The 14,827-nt window shown below is 37.8% G+C and overlaps 2 protein-coding genes and 1 non-coding gene across 3 annotated transcripts; 2 read left to right on the forward strand and 1 right to left on the reverse strand.

The window, feature by feature from the left end:
• Positions 1-1,188: 1,188 nt before the first annotated feature.
• On the reverse strand, positions 1,189-2,979 carry C8Q69DRAFT_430778 (iron permease FTR1/Fip1/EfeU). The gene is made up of 2 exons (XM_028628485.1): positions 2,232-2,979; positions 1,189-2,168 (listed from the first exon to the last, which is right to left on the reverse strand). The coding sequence occupies exons 1-2, from the start codon at positions 2,533-2,535 to the stop codon at positions 1,348-1,350; spliced, it is 1,125 nt and encodes a 374-aa protein (XP_028486812.1). The 5' UTR covers positions 2,536-2,979; the 3' UTR covers positions 1,189-1,347.
• Positions 2,980-3,560: 581 nt separating this feature from the next.
• On the forward strand, positions 3,561-6,158 carry C8Q69DRAFT_218423 (Fet3 ferroxidase-like protein). The gene is made up of 2 exons (XM_028626270.1): positions 3,561-3,720; positions 3,868-6,158. Exon 2 carries the CDS (start codon positions 3,963-3,965, stop codon positions 5,859-5,861), a length of 1,899 nt encoding a protein of 632 aa, XP_028486813.1. The 5' UTR covers positions 3,561-3,720; positions 3,868-3,962; the 3' UTR covers positions 5,862-6,158.
• Positions 6,159-8,530: 2,372 nt separating this feature from the next.
• Positions 8,531-8,624, forward strand: C8Q69DRAFT_t54. The gene has a single exon. It is a non-coding gene; the product is annotated as a tRNA-Pro (tRNA).
• The last annotated feature ends 6,203 nt before the right edge of the window (positions 8,625-14,827 follow it).

The raw sequence follows: 14,827 nt of genomic DNA on the forward strand, positions 1-14,827 counted from the left end.
CCAACCCAAAAGAGTCTGACTGGTGGGTTCGCTAAGGGCTACAAGGACAGATTGGATTGGAACGGTCAAGATCTGATAAGGAATTTAACTTTTACTATACGTCTCGATCTCCTTGGCAAAAATGCTTCTCTGTTTGGTGTCCCCGTTGACTGGGTCCTCTGCCCATCGTCTGGTTGCGTTGCATAGATATAACCGGAAGATGAGGAATAGTTGCAATGTACGCCAGAGAGAAACAGAAACAATTTTCACTGCTCCTATGAGTTATATTAAATCCTCTGGACAGGCTGTCGATCGTCATCTTGACTTCTGTTGCCGAAAGCGTGGCCAGTAGTTTCGGGTAGGGAGGAGATTTCCTGGAATCAGATAAGATCAGATTTTTGCTCTAGGTACTTAGTTTTACCCACCGTACATCCCCACATATCCACGTTGGCGAGACTCATCTATTCTGTTTTAATCCACGCCTTTCGGCTCAACTAACTCCATTTTGGTTTCTTTCTTAGGTCATCTGATCAGTTTCCTATCTCGTCGGCGTCTTGTATCCGTGGTTCAGCAGTTATCTTAGCTGATCTTATCAATCAGGGAAACGAAACAGGCGCCAGAATCATCACAGGCGTTGGGCTAAACGAAGCTTGTCTAGAAAAGCTTACGCAATAATAATAATAAGGAGCGGCTAGAGTAGGTACGGCCCGGAAGATTTTTTTTCGCAAGTGTGATGGTGATCGTCCATCCGTGAGTCTGCCAGCCGATGAGGTATTTTCGCGAATTTTCGGTCGAGTTTCAGAAGCTGCACGAGCTTGAGTGCCTACTGTTGTTTTCTATACATACCCACATTATTTTACGGTCTATCGGAGATTTTACCTAATGGAGGATTGGCATGTGCTTGGTGAGGACGTCCATGGCAACTATGGGGCTGGCTCGTATAGACGGCAGAAGAAAAGAAAGAAAAGAAAAGAAAAGAAAGCCACTTGGTGAAGGAGAATTAGCTGCGCTTCTCGCGGGAAAATGTCGGTCTTGTCAGATACGGTCTGTGTGCCACACGGTTTACTATCTTTACTCGGGTAGAATTTCCTGTCGTTGGAACTTCAAAGAAGCAAATATCAAACGGGAGCTGGAAGAGGGGAGTATGTCTAACTGTGAAGTAGGTTATTGTTTGTTTTTCTCTGCTTTTTTCAGTGATGTGGGTTATTAATTGGTATAGGGAGTAATAACTATTTTCGTGTGCAAATATTTCATTCATGCTTTTCATTTATACGTAAAAAAAGGCGATGGACCATAACTCATCATCCTATTATCATCCACTCTCGTCCCTATCCTCAAATATGAACTTCAACTGACTATTCTCAATGCTCACTTCGGCTGCTCTACCTGCAGGACAGCCGCATTTCGGGTATCGTTTTGTGCCTGGCGGATGATGTCCTCCGCGTCCTCGCGCGAGACAGCAAGTTTACGCTTGACGTAGGTCCGCAGACCTGGGACCTTAAGCATAGTGTCGATAATCTGCTTCTTCAGCGGCAGGGAGCCGGTGCGTTCTTCGTAGAGCATGCAGCCAATGCAGACGATGATAAAAAGCCAATAGATGTTGTACGCGAGGATAGAGCCGTAAGTGCCGGTATTCTGCCAGCCCAGCACGGCATTGAAGACGTCCCAACCGTTATCGATCTCCGGGTTGCAGCAGTTGATGTGCCACACGGTAGTGGCGATGTCGTACGAGCCCGGACCATCGCCGGACTCTCCAACATCACTGCCCACCTTTTGCGAAAAGGTGTTGAACTGCAGACTCCAAACGGACTTGGAGAACATACCGGCAGCGATGAGGTAGAGCACGCAAGTCGAGAAGATCAGGAACAGTTGAATGGTCATGACATTACCACCACGGTAGAGGAGTAGTCCGACCACAAGGCCTGCAATAATACCGCAGACGACTGGCAGAGGGAACGCCGTGGCTGGCAAGCCAAGGGACACGCCTCCGACAAAGACAACAGCTTCCAGACCTTCACGTAGAGTGGTGATAAAGGGCAGGAAGAACATGACATAACGGCGCGACAACTCGCTGAACCAGCCTGTGGCCGTGCGGTGCTTGCGATGCGCGACGAGCGCCTGGGCGATCTTGACCTTCCATTTCTCCTTGGTCTTGTTGATACGCAACAGAGCCAGACCCATAATTGTAACTGAAATAGTAGTTAGCTAACCCTCCGCCGTGCCTAATAATGCTAGGGTGAATTTCGACATACCTATAATTGCAGCGATCAGATAAAAGATTCCCTCCCAAAGATCCTCTGATGCAGCCCAGATGTCGCGTCCGAGACCGTAGAACACTCCAATAAAGGCGCCTCCGATACACAGACAGATGAGAATACCCAACATTGAACCAACCCAGACTTGCCGTACCAGCCGTTTATAGACCGCCTGGTCTTGATCGGGTTGGCCCAGACATTGTTTCAGGAAGGACAGCAGCACGGAGATGATAATGACTGCCTCGAGACATTCACGAAAGACGATGAAGAAGACCTGCACTCCGAAGACGTTCTGTCCCATGGCGACCACCACCGGCTTGAGCGTCCGGTATCAAACGTCGGGAGTATCTGGTTTGCAAGAAGAACAAGGGGTTTTCCGTTCCTTTGGAAGAGGAGAAAATAACAGTCGGTGCTCGCAGCAGTTTTAAAAGATCAGCGAGGACGGAGCGTGTTCGGACCAGCATCCCACGCACGGGGTCTGGTTGTACCACACATTGGAGGAGTAAATTAAAAGGCTCGTCGCCTATCTTCATCTACTTTTACCCGACACTACTACTCCACATGGGGCAGGTGAACTTTCTGTGACTTTCGCTGACCGGAGGCTTTTTTTTTGGGCGGGATGGACCGTCCCAAAGGAACAAGGACAGTCCGTTTCCTCGCAGGCTTTGGCTTTGGCTTGTTCACGATGCCGAGTTCAGTTAGTGTCGATAGAAGATCTTATCTCAGTTGGCCCAAGAGTGTGCACGGTGGAGCTACTATTATCTGATTCCGCATATCTGATTGATATGATTGATAGGATCGAACAGCCCGACATCCACTTAGTCTCTGTCTCGCCCATCACCCATTCCAAGGACAACTCCCTCCACGTTCGAGCTAAACCGACGCCTCAACAGCCGTTATGATTGATTTTTTTTCCCATGGTCGTATGATCCGGCCATGAGCGGAGGATCGGTCCAGATGTGCCATTGTGCAGCAAAAAAGAAAAAGAAACGGTGCACATGCCCTCGTTGTTTTCTGGCCATTTTCTGATGATTCTGCTAGTCTGCTCTGCCCAAGAGACCGTGGACCACCAAGAAACCTTGTCCCCCCCGCTGAGGAGGCTTAGGAAAAGCTTAGAAAGGCTTGTCCGAGACGGAATTTTTTCTGATATGGGGTAATTTAATATTAGCATCTGCCATGTGTTTCCCGAATACGTGCTGATCTCGATCCAGCATGTACCAACCCCTCCTGAAACAAGTCTGACCCATATTAATAATGATTATCGTGCTGTTAGCCTCCTTCTTAGTGCCCATCGAGGGGGATGGTTTGATAGCGTCTCCGGTCCGTGCGAGGAAGCAACATGGACGCTCCCAATCTACGAGTGATTATAATATGTCTCCGGTGGCGCACACTCACGGATCAGATTAGATGGTCACACCAAATCCCGATGCCTTTCCGCTCGTAATTGTCCCACAGCAGGTGGTTTGGATTATTGACTAGAGCCTTGGTAAGTTCAGCCGAGAATCGGACCTCCGCGCAAAAGCAAAGATCTTTTTGCCGCCGCGCATTATCTCGCAGCAGTCGCAAGCTCTTTAACAAGATCAAAACGCCGGTCAACTTGCCAACTCACGGTTCTCCCCTTTCTCACGGCCAGCGTCCGTGTCTGAAATTGTCGCAGGACCCGTGCGCAATTGCGGTTTTCGCTGTCCTTGTGGTCTGCGATATCATTTTTTCTCCAGTGTTTCCAGCATGCGGTTCACGGTGTCAACGCTGCTGCTTCTGGCCAGCTCGTGTCTGGCTAAAACCGTCACCTATGATTGGAATGTCACCTGGGTCACCGCAAATCCAGATGGCCTTGCCGAGCGCAAGGTCGTTGGCATCAATGGTCAGTGGCCGCTGCCGATGGTCGAGGTCGATAGGGGCGATCGTCTAGTCGTCAACATGTACAACGGCCTGGGAGACAAAAACACATCCATCCATTGGCACGGCATGTATCAGAATGGCACCAACTACATGGACGGAGCCTCCATGGTCACTCAATGTCCTGTCCCGCCGGGTGCCAGCATCACCTACAACTTCACCGTCGACCAGAATGGCACGTATTGGTACCACTGCCATACGGACTCCTGCTATCCAGATGGCTACCGGCAAGCGCTGATTGTCCGTGACCAGGATTCCTTCTTCCATGATGACTATGAAGAGGAGTTCGTTATCACCTTGTCCGACTGGTACCACCATATGACAGAGGGTCTCAAAGAAAAATACTTGGCGCTATACAATCCCACGGGTGCGGAGCCCATCCCGGATTCCTTCCTCTTCAATGATACGTTGAATACAAGCCTTCCTGTGAAGCCTAACACGACCTATCTGCTACGGTTGATCAATACCGGGGCCTTTGTCGCCCAGTACTTCTACATAGAAGGCCACAACTTCAAGATAGTCGAGATCGACGGTGTCTATACGGAACCTACCGAGGCAGACACCCTCTATATCGCTATTGCACAGCGCTATTCGATCCTGCTCACCACCAAGAACGAAACTGACACGAACTACGCCATTGTCACGGTGGCAGATTCGAACCTGCTCGATACTATCCCAGAGACGCTACAGCTCAACAACACCAACTGGCTGGAATATAACAAAGATGCGCCCCATGACCGGGCGGTAGTCCCTGTTGCCCTGTCTCAAGATCTCAACCCATTCGATGATATCACTCTGGTCCCTTATGACCACATGCCCTTGCTCCCAGAGCCGGACGTCGAAGTCAACTTGACCGTCATCATGAACAACCTTAATAATGGGTTCAATTATGCCTTCTTCAACAACATCACCTATACTACACCTAAAGTACCTTCGCTGTTCACAGCGCTGTCGTCGGGCGATCTCACGACGAATCCGACGGTCTATGGCACAAACACAAACCCCTTTGTTTTTGAGCATAACGACGTTGTCCAGGTCATCGTCAACAACGGTGATACGGGATCACATCCATTCCACCTCCACGGCCACAATTTCCAGGTGATCACCCGTGCTCCTGGATACGGTCCCGACTTCAACAGCTATCTCGACGGCGATCCAGTCCCATATGACCCCAGCAATCACACAGCCTTTCCCAAGACGCCTGCACGCCGGGACACCTTTGTCCTGCCGCCGCAAGGTTACATAGTCTTGCGATTTGTCGCTGACAATCCAGGTGTCTGGTTCTTTCATTGCCACATTGATTGGCACTTGTCTGCAGGTCTGGCCTCGATCTTTATCGAGGCTCCCACCCAGATGCAGGAACGTCTGACGATTCCTGCGGACCACCTGGAGGTATGCAGACTTAGCGGTGTCTCCTCAGAGGGCAATGCTGCTGCCAACACGGAAGATCTGCTGGACCTCAGCGGCCAAAACGTGCAGCCGGGTTGGCTGCCTGCTGGTTTCACGGCCCGTGGTATTGTTGCCCTTGTCTTCTCATGTATCAGTGCCGTCATGGGTATGATTGCCATCTTTGTCTACGGAATGAGTGATATCAAGTTCAAGAACCAGTACGGTAGCACCGAGGCGGACATCAGCCAGCCTGGAGAGGAAACCCCTACTTCTGTGACGGCTACTGGGGCTGAGGCAGAACCGAAGACGATCGTGGAGCAGCCTAGTAAGACGTCATGAGTTGTCGTTTTGTTCCTACGAAGGATATACTATTTTCACGTTATTTATGAGAGAAAAGAAAAAACAATATACATGTATTGATTCTATTACAGCACACATGGCATGACTGGGTTATGGCTCCCTCTGAGGGAGAAATGAACTTTCGGTATCCACCCCATTCTATATAGATATGAGCGTTATTTATTCGTCGTTTAGTATGAATACCACTATTCAAGATACTCCAGCTGTTTGCAGATTCAGATAATACTTCTACTAGCAATTACACCAGGCGTGTTATGAATATATAAGATACACAAGGATGTGTCGGTAAAGCTTCGCTATCTCTATCGACCTTGAATGTAATGGAAGATAAATATTAAGCGAAAATACAATCTATTCATCACATATTAGCTATTTCACTATGTCGGTAAACCTATTTGCTAATTCTATATACCGAGGTGTAGGTCGTCCTCGAATATTCGCAGTCTCTGAACAAAGATAATACAAAACAGACCTGCATTTATAGAATAACAAACAGAATCAATTAACTGCATCGGTGATAATACATCGCTCATTTCTCATCTCATAGTTTGTCTTTTCTTTATGGAAACCGATTCCTCGAGCAATATCAATCGGTAATTCATTCTTTCCCGTGACATCCTTAGGATGCATGCGACAGATATCTATCCAGGGGCGAGTTGCATAAATACTCCAACCACTTTCTGGGGCACCAGACCATCCACGTGCTAATTTATTATAAGCCTTGTAAAGTCCTTCCGGGCAGATGCCCACGAAACTTGAAGTCAAAAGGACTGCTGATTAAGGGGCAGTCTCGTAGAACTAGCAATTGTTTATTCATTGTCTATATCGAGTTCAGGGCAATAAGTTTGGGTTTGTTGGGTAAGTGCGAAATACCAATAAATACCAATAAGTAGCCCCCATCGTCAATCGGCATGGGTCATTAAGCGTCCCTTTTAAACTCGATAAGCAGATGTGGCGTAAAGAAATACCATCTCCGGTCTAGAGCAGGAGGGAAAACTGACTCGAATTCCACACATATTTGTTATCAATATGTAGACTGAGATTCGGTTAATTCTGTAGCATTCGGGAAATCTGCTGCGGAATGAAATTTAATGGTCGCCTATACAGGTAACCTACGTGTTGACACTCACTATTCTCCTATTACCCTTTCTCTTCTTAACATGTAAGTACCGGTTTTCCCGGTGTAGTACGTTATAAGCTATGCAATTCTTCTGTGATGTTAATTTAGAACATGGCAACTAATTATTCACCCTGACCTTCTTAGCATTACTTGTGGTGGGTATACTTTCCAGTAGTAAGCCGTGGTGGGCAGAGATGTCTGCTCTGGTTTGTAGGTAGAGAGCTTCCGATAGAGTAACCAATATCAACCAGGTTTTAATTGATTGTGTACATTTCTGGTGACTCGAGTGATCATAATATACCAGGTGCAGGTCCCCGTCTCTCATAAGCTATGACGTCCAGGATTAGTATATGTAAGCTGAATATATGTTTCTCCTCCACTATGTTGCCATCAAGGCCAACTGGAATTTCGTATGTGATATGTGGGATCTTAAGTGACCAGTTAACATGTCTGTGTGTTCTATACGATCCTCGTCGTCCCATATTCGGCTTATGTGCTTGAATATGGTGGGGAGCCTGGTTATATTGCTCCACGGTGTTGGGAGGATCCAATCTAAGGGCTTCTTCCTAACCAGCAGTAACTCGTATACCTGCGACATGTGTGTGCCATTCTGGCCTTTCTCTATTGCAATAATTTGACTTATCTCAGGACAATATTGACGAGTTGATGCGAATATTGAAGTCTGCATTGGGTCATCTCGGGTCCTTTATCGAATCCCCACACCAGTCCTGGATTGAATGGATCACAGAGTCAACATCCACGGGAGCATATGCAGAACGAAGGGGGCATATTTGAAAGCCGATAAAGACAGTGGGGGGTAATCTGCATGTTCCACTTGAAAGTCGTGATGTCAACATGCTGCGTGTGTTGTTCTGGTTATCTCTGCTTCCTCTCTTTGACTTTCCGTGCGGGGTGAGGGGAAGACAAAGTTGTCGAGAACCCCAGCAGTCCATACCGAAATTGTATATCCATCTCACCTACGGACCATGTTAGCATCTCTAGCTAGCTAAGTATAGATGGCAATAAGGTTAATCCATAATTCGAATACGATATCGAAGTGTGGAATCCGCCGTCCTTGCTGCGCTGGAAGTAGGCTGGAGTGCGTGAATTTTTGGGGTCTGCTATTCGTTCTGTGGACCCCTAGTGATTTTTCCATTGTCCTTTGGAGTGTGGAGGATTTTTAAGAGCCTGAGATTTGATATGAGGCTTTCGCAAGGACTGCTAAGGTTCGGATACAATCACAGATGGTGATGATATATAATCATCGGTGTATTCGCTCCGCATCCCCATTATCGGCTCATTATTGCACATTATTCCTCGCAAAACCGACGAATCATCAGATTCAGATCGGGTTAGATTAAGACTCAGAGTACCCAATTTCTGGGCATCTCCGTGTCAGTGTATCGAGTTGCATGCAGACTTGCAGATTCATTATCGTCACCTCGATGAGGCCAACGGCTAGTTATCTGAAAGTTTGAAAGACTGTCGATCAATAGAACAAAAGGACGAAGCTTTCTTTCAACAAGACGCCCTGGTGGTCTAGTGGTATGATTCGCGCTTAGGGTCAACCCTTTGCTTAGCTATATTGCGCGAGGTCCCGCGTTCGATCCGCGGCTAGGGCCGTCCTCTTTCTATATCTTTTGATATATATTTTTTGCTCTTTCTCCATATTGTCCCCAATGGCGCCCGTTTTTATTATTTTGTCTGTATATTGTTATCACCCTTCCCATAGTCAACTTAACCAGAATGTAGAACATGAGTCTGACATTTCTGTTTGACCTGGAATAATCATTATTTGTCTCCCCGCTCTTCCGGCACGAGGCCGCACAACAGGCGCCTGGCAACCACCCTGTCAAGTTGAGATGTCAACCTTAAGTGGAGCGATCACAACAAATTAAAAGATGCACCTCTTGGGAATATCTGAAATGATTCTTCGGATAGAATAACCGATGACGTGCGCCCAAATGCGGGCATACAGAGAGCAGTAAACCAATCGAATCCAATGACACTTTGTCCGAGTAAACAGCGAGACATCTATCGATGCAAAACACCCAATCATATCAAGACAGAGTCAAAGAACGTCCTGCTAATCCATTAGATGCGCTCCTGCCCCCTCGTAAAACCGAATCTGTAAAAGAAGCTACTACTAAACGGCTCAAAGGACGCTCAAGCCTAGTTTGGTTACAAGACAGAGCATGCATCCATGGAGTGGGCTGTTTCTTTTTACTGTCCAACTAACTAGCTAGTATTATTATTACTTTGAAGCGAATAGATAGCGCAGAATGAAATGGAAAGTCGTCGAAAGGAAAATCGGCAAAACAGATACTGAGCATATGCCATGTGTACTCCGTGTTGACTGTTCTATATCTCCATATCTCCGTGGGAAATGTATGCATCTGACAGTAGCAGTTTCCGCTCATAAAGTACCACCACGTTCCTTGTTCGAACCACGTAGCGAAATCCTCTCGAATCATTCTTTATTTATCAATTACTTCCTCTGAACCTATTGTCACCTATACTAGAATACGCGTACGTAACCAAGCGGGCTATCCTCCATAAGTCTATACTAACTGGGGTAAGGAGATAAGTTAGACCACGTCAAGTCAACTACAAGCTTGCGCCCTAACCTGGCGGGGCAAAAAGCTTGACAGTGTACCACTGTACCATAATAATTATTGCATATGCTCCGTAGAGCTAATCGAATACCGTAGATAATTGGTTTTTCTAACGACATGAATCCTCCAACGAGGACAGTAACCCTCTTCTGTCCCACTTTCTCTCAGTCCTCACCGGTATTTCTCCCCCCACTATAATATACTTAGAATCTCAACTAACAGTTGAGATGAAACAATCCGTTTCTATCGGCCCCTCCCTTGCTAAGAGTCTTGACATGTCCGGACTTCGTGGCAATAAGTTAGTCAACTACGGAGTAGTTAGTGGAAAGTTCGATCTCGTCCTAACTCGAGCACGGACATGAAGATGGGGAATCACATCTAGTTACCGTAATCGGCCCCTAGTTTCGGACACCGCGCGCAGCGCGGGTCTGCCACCTCAACATAAATACCCAGCTTAATGTAAATCCATATAAAATCTATTACTTTTTGAAGCTTTTAAACCTATTAAATCTAATTAATTGCCTAATTAAATATAGTGCTATATAGAATAGGATCCCCTTTAGTTAGTCTATATCTTTAAAGCTATCTTCTACAGCTTTATTATCTATTTAAGCTTAATTATTACCCGCTTCTATTTAAACTTTAACTTTTATAATATTTCTCTATTACTATCCTTAAAAATTTATAATTAAATATAGTCTATATTATATTTTATTATAATACCTCTGCGTTATAGAACCTTTTTAAATACTCTAATATAGACTTAATAGGCTAGCTGTACCCTAGCTAAGGCCTTAAACTTCCTCTATATTTAATCTATAATATAGGACTAAGCAATACTATTTTTTAATAGTTTTTAAAGCCTATTAATAAAGTAAGCTAAATTAAATTTAAGCTCTAATAAATAATATTAAAACTATTTAAATTATTAAGCAATATTTAATATATTATCTAAGATAAATAACCTATTAATATTAAGGTGCAGGCTTAAGAAGCAGGTCAGAATAAATAGAATAAAGTAGTTAATACTAGGACTAGCTACAGGATCTCTATTTAGCTAATTTAGACTAAAATAGGCTATTATAGGCAGGCTTAGTAAATAAGATATAGTTTAAAAAGCTTAAATTTAGATTAAGCTATATATTAAAAATATCTTTATAAGATTATATAATTCCTTATATAATTTAAAAGGATTTAAACCTTACTCTTTTAAATTAAGTAAGTATTAGCTAATAGGTTAATTATTCTATTCTCTATACTAATATTATAATAATACTCCCCTTTTTAAGATTAAGCTCTATTAAAATTATTCTTAGGCTTTAGCTTATTTAAATAGTAGTAATAAAAGTTTATAATAATCTCTTAAATATACTATAAATAATATATAGGCTTTTTAATTAAATTATTATAACTTAATTACTTAATAATATATTATAGTTAAGAGCCTTTATACTTATAATATTTTTATTAAGAATTTAAGATATTTTTAATAATCTATTCTTTAAGGCTATTAACTTCTATAGGCAATAATAAAAATTATCTCTATCTAGATATAGGGTCTTTAGTAATAAGATAGAATAAGCTAATATTAAATATAAGATAGATATATATTAAGGCAGATAGGTTAAGCTAATAAATATATAGGCTAATAATCTTAATAATATAGAATAAGCTAAGATTCTTCTAATTAAGTTTCTTCTAAAGGCACTAAATATAAATATTCTAAGTATTTAATTAAATAGACTATTTTATATAATAATAGTAAACTAAGATTTAATAATAATTAATCTACTCTTTATAATAGGCTTAAATAGCGCAGATCTAGATATAGATATAATCTATAATATCTTATATCTTCCTAATAAAAGCTTTAGTATCTCTAATAATAGGCTAGTTTATAGATTAAATAGGCTTAAATCCTATATATAAATAGAACCTATAATTAATAAAAAAAGGTAATACTTTAATAATCTTAGAATAATAAGAGTTTAATATAAACTTAGCTAAAGATAGCTAGTTAATCTAATTATCTTATAAATAGTTAATATAAACATATAAATATTATTTTAAGATAGCATTTATTTTTTTAATCTAGCTATTAATTTTAGAATAATAGATAATAAATAATAGATTTATAATATCTAGATATTAGATTAAGTATTTCTAAAAAGTAATAATAAACTAAGAGCCTTAATTAAATACTATAATCTTTAATAGTCTATAAAGCTTCTATATATAGTAGATATATAATTATATTATTCTTTTAATATTATAAATAGCCTAATAAAAAATAAAATACTTTATCTTTATAAGTTAATCTATAATAATTAATATAATATTATAACCTTAATAAGATATAAGTTTAATAATAAAATTTATTAAAATATCTTATTAAAAATATTTAAGAATAAGAAGCTAATATAAGACTTTTTAATAGCCTTTATTTAAGGGTATAATATAGCAGTAGATATAGTAATTCTAGGTCTAATAATCTATATATTAATATATATTTAGCTAGTAATACTCTTATAAGATTAGATTATAAAGCTTATATTTTCTAAGATATTTAAATATATACTTATTATAGTATTTTTATAATAAATAGGCTCTTAACTTATTATAATTAAGAATATATAAGTAGTCTCTATAATATAAATATCTTTCTCTTTATTAGTAATTAGCTAGTATAATCTTAAAATAATAATTAGCTTTATAATCTAAAGCTTATAGAATAGACTATATTAAGTTATTAAATAAATAAGCTATATCTAATAAATCTTTAATACTAAATAAATACTTTAGTTTATTAAGTATAGTAAGAGAATTTAATTAGTTTTATTTAATAGGCTAAGCTACTTCTTTAATAAGCTAAATAATCTCTTTAATAGACTAAATTATCTCCTTAATAGGTTAAATAATTTCAACAGATTAATTAGATAATAAGATAAATTAAATAAGATCTCTAAACTAAATAAATTAACTTTTTAGAATAAATTAGGTAAATATTCCTATAGGTTTAATAAGATTTTTAATCTCTTAAGCTATTAGATTAATAAAGTAAATATACCTTATTATTTAACTTCTAGTAATAGCTTCTAGTTTTAAAGATCTCTAAATTTATAGATTAAGGTTCTTCTTCTTTAAGACTATCTAGCTCTAATATTATAGCTATTTATCTCTCTCTTTAAAAAAATCTTCTAATCTCTTAATTAAGGTATTAGGCTTTATTTCTTATTTTTTAGGTTAATATATAATTTAGAAGTTAAACTAAGATAAAAACTTAAACTAATAGGCCTATTACTAGTTTAATAGCTTAATTAATATAAAATATTTTAAATTATAATAGTCTATAATAACTTTAATTAATAATAATATATCTTTAAGCTTAAGGCGCTACTCCTTAAAACAGCAGATAATTACTAATAATTTTTTATTATAAATCTTATAATTATACTTTATAATAGAGAGCTTCTTTAAAAAAAATATAATAAAATATAGGATTTCTCTATTATTATACTAAGATATAACTCTAGCTAATATATAATTAAATAAGTTAGTTTTAACTATAATCTTATAGATCTAATTAAATAGCTTTAAGATTAAGGCTTAAATAAATACTTCTTTTAAGGCTTTAAAACTAGATTAATAAGTAAATATTTAATTAAAGGAAACTCTCTTCTAGATTAAATTTATAAATAATATAATTATTTTAAAAAAGTTATAAATAAACTAATAATAAAAATTACTAAATCTAATAAAGGCTTATATATTAATTATATAGATTAAGGTCCTTTAATTAGTAATTATTTTTATCTTATTTAAATCTATCTTAATATAGTCTTAGCTAATAATAATACCTAAGAACTTAATCTTAGAGATAATAAACTTATACTTCTAGATCTTTATATATAGGCCTACTTTATATAACTTTTATAAGATAATATAAATATATTAAATATATTTAAAATAGATTATACTATATATTAAAATATTATTAAGATATATAATATAAAAAATATTAAAATAATCTTATAAGATATTATTAATAAACTATTAAAATATTGCAAATATTTCTATTAAGCTAAATAATATTATTAATAATTTAAATAGGCTAAATTAAGTATAGAAGGCAGTTAAGTATTTTTATCTCTTCTTAATATAAAGGTTATTAAATATAGAAATAATATTAATCTTTATAAAATACTTTATTCTTTTTAAATTATTTAGGGTCTTCTTAATTAAAGGTAAGAGATATTAATCTTTAATAATTATTATATTTAAGGCTTAATAATCTATATAGATCTATATCTCTCTATTAAACTTCTTAATAAATAGAATTAGAGATATAATAAGTAATAAACTTAGATAAATAAATCTCTTTCTTAAGTTTTCTTTAATTTATTTTTTTAAGACCTTTAATTTATTTTAAGATATAATATATAAAGATTTAAAGGAAAGTAACTTTTCTTCTAATAACTTAATATTATAATTATAAAAATAATATAATAATAAGCACTTAGCCTCTTTAAGAGAAAAAATATTAATATAATCCTTAAACTTTTTAAGTAATAGGCAAGTAAGGTCTTTTTTTTAAACTTATTTAATCTTTAAAGCAATATCTAGATTCTCTAGAATAATTATAAATATTTAAATATTTCTTTAAGTATAAGCAGAATAGGCGGCTAAAGAAATAAAGGCTATATTTCTCTCTTTTAGTCCTCTAGGTCTTAAGGATAAATATTAGGGTAAAGCCTTTAAAGGAATATTATATAAGACAGGTATTTTAATTAGTTTTAGAAGTATATTATAATTCTTTTAATAATAATTACTATTAAAAGTAATATTATAAATAGTAAATTATAAATATAGATTATAATACTTTAATTAGGGAAGTCTTAAAATAATAAGATAATATACTAATTAAATAATATAAAACTTAGTATTTTTCTTAAAATAATTCTTAATTCTTATATTTATCTAAATATAATATATAATCTTCTTATTTTCTAGTTCTTTTCTATTAAATATATATAGAGTAATTAGGCTCTTTAAAGAGATAGGCTTTAACTTCTAATTCTTAGCTTATTCTTAATTTATAAATCTTTATCTTTTAGCTTTAATATTAAATAGAATATAAATTAATAAATAAATCTTCTTTTTCTTCTTTTTTAATATTATAGGCAATATTATTAATTTTAATTATTATAGAT

Source organism: Paecilomyces variotii (genome assembly GCF_004022145.1).
Source record: "Paecilomyces variotii strain CBS 101075 chromosome Unknown C8Q69scaffold_3, whole genome shotgun sequence".
In the NCBI taxonomy this organism is placed as follows: Eukaryota; Fungi; Ascomycota; class Eurotiomycetes; order Eurotiales; family Thermoascaceae; genus Paecilomyces; species Paecilomyces variotii.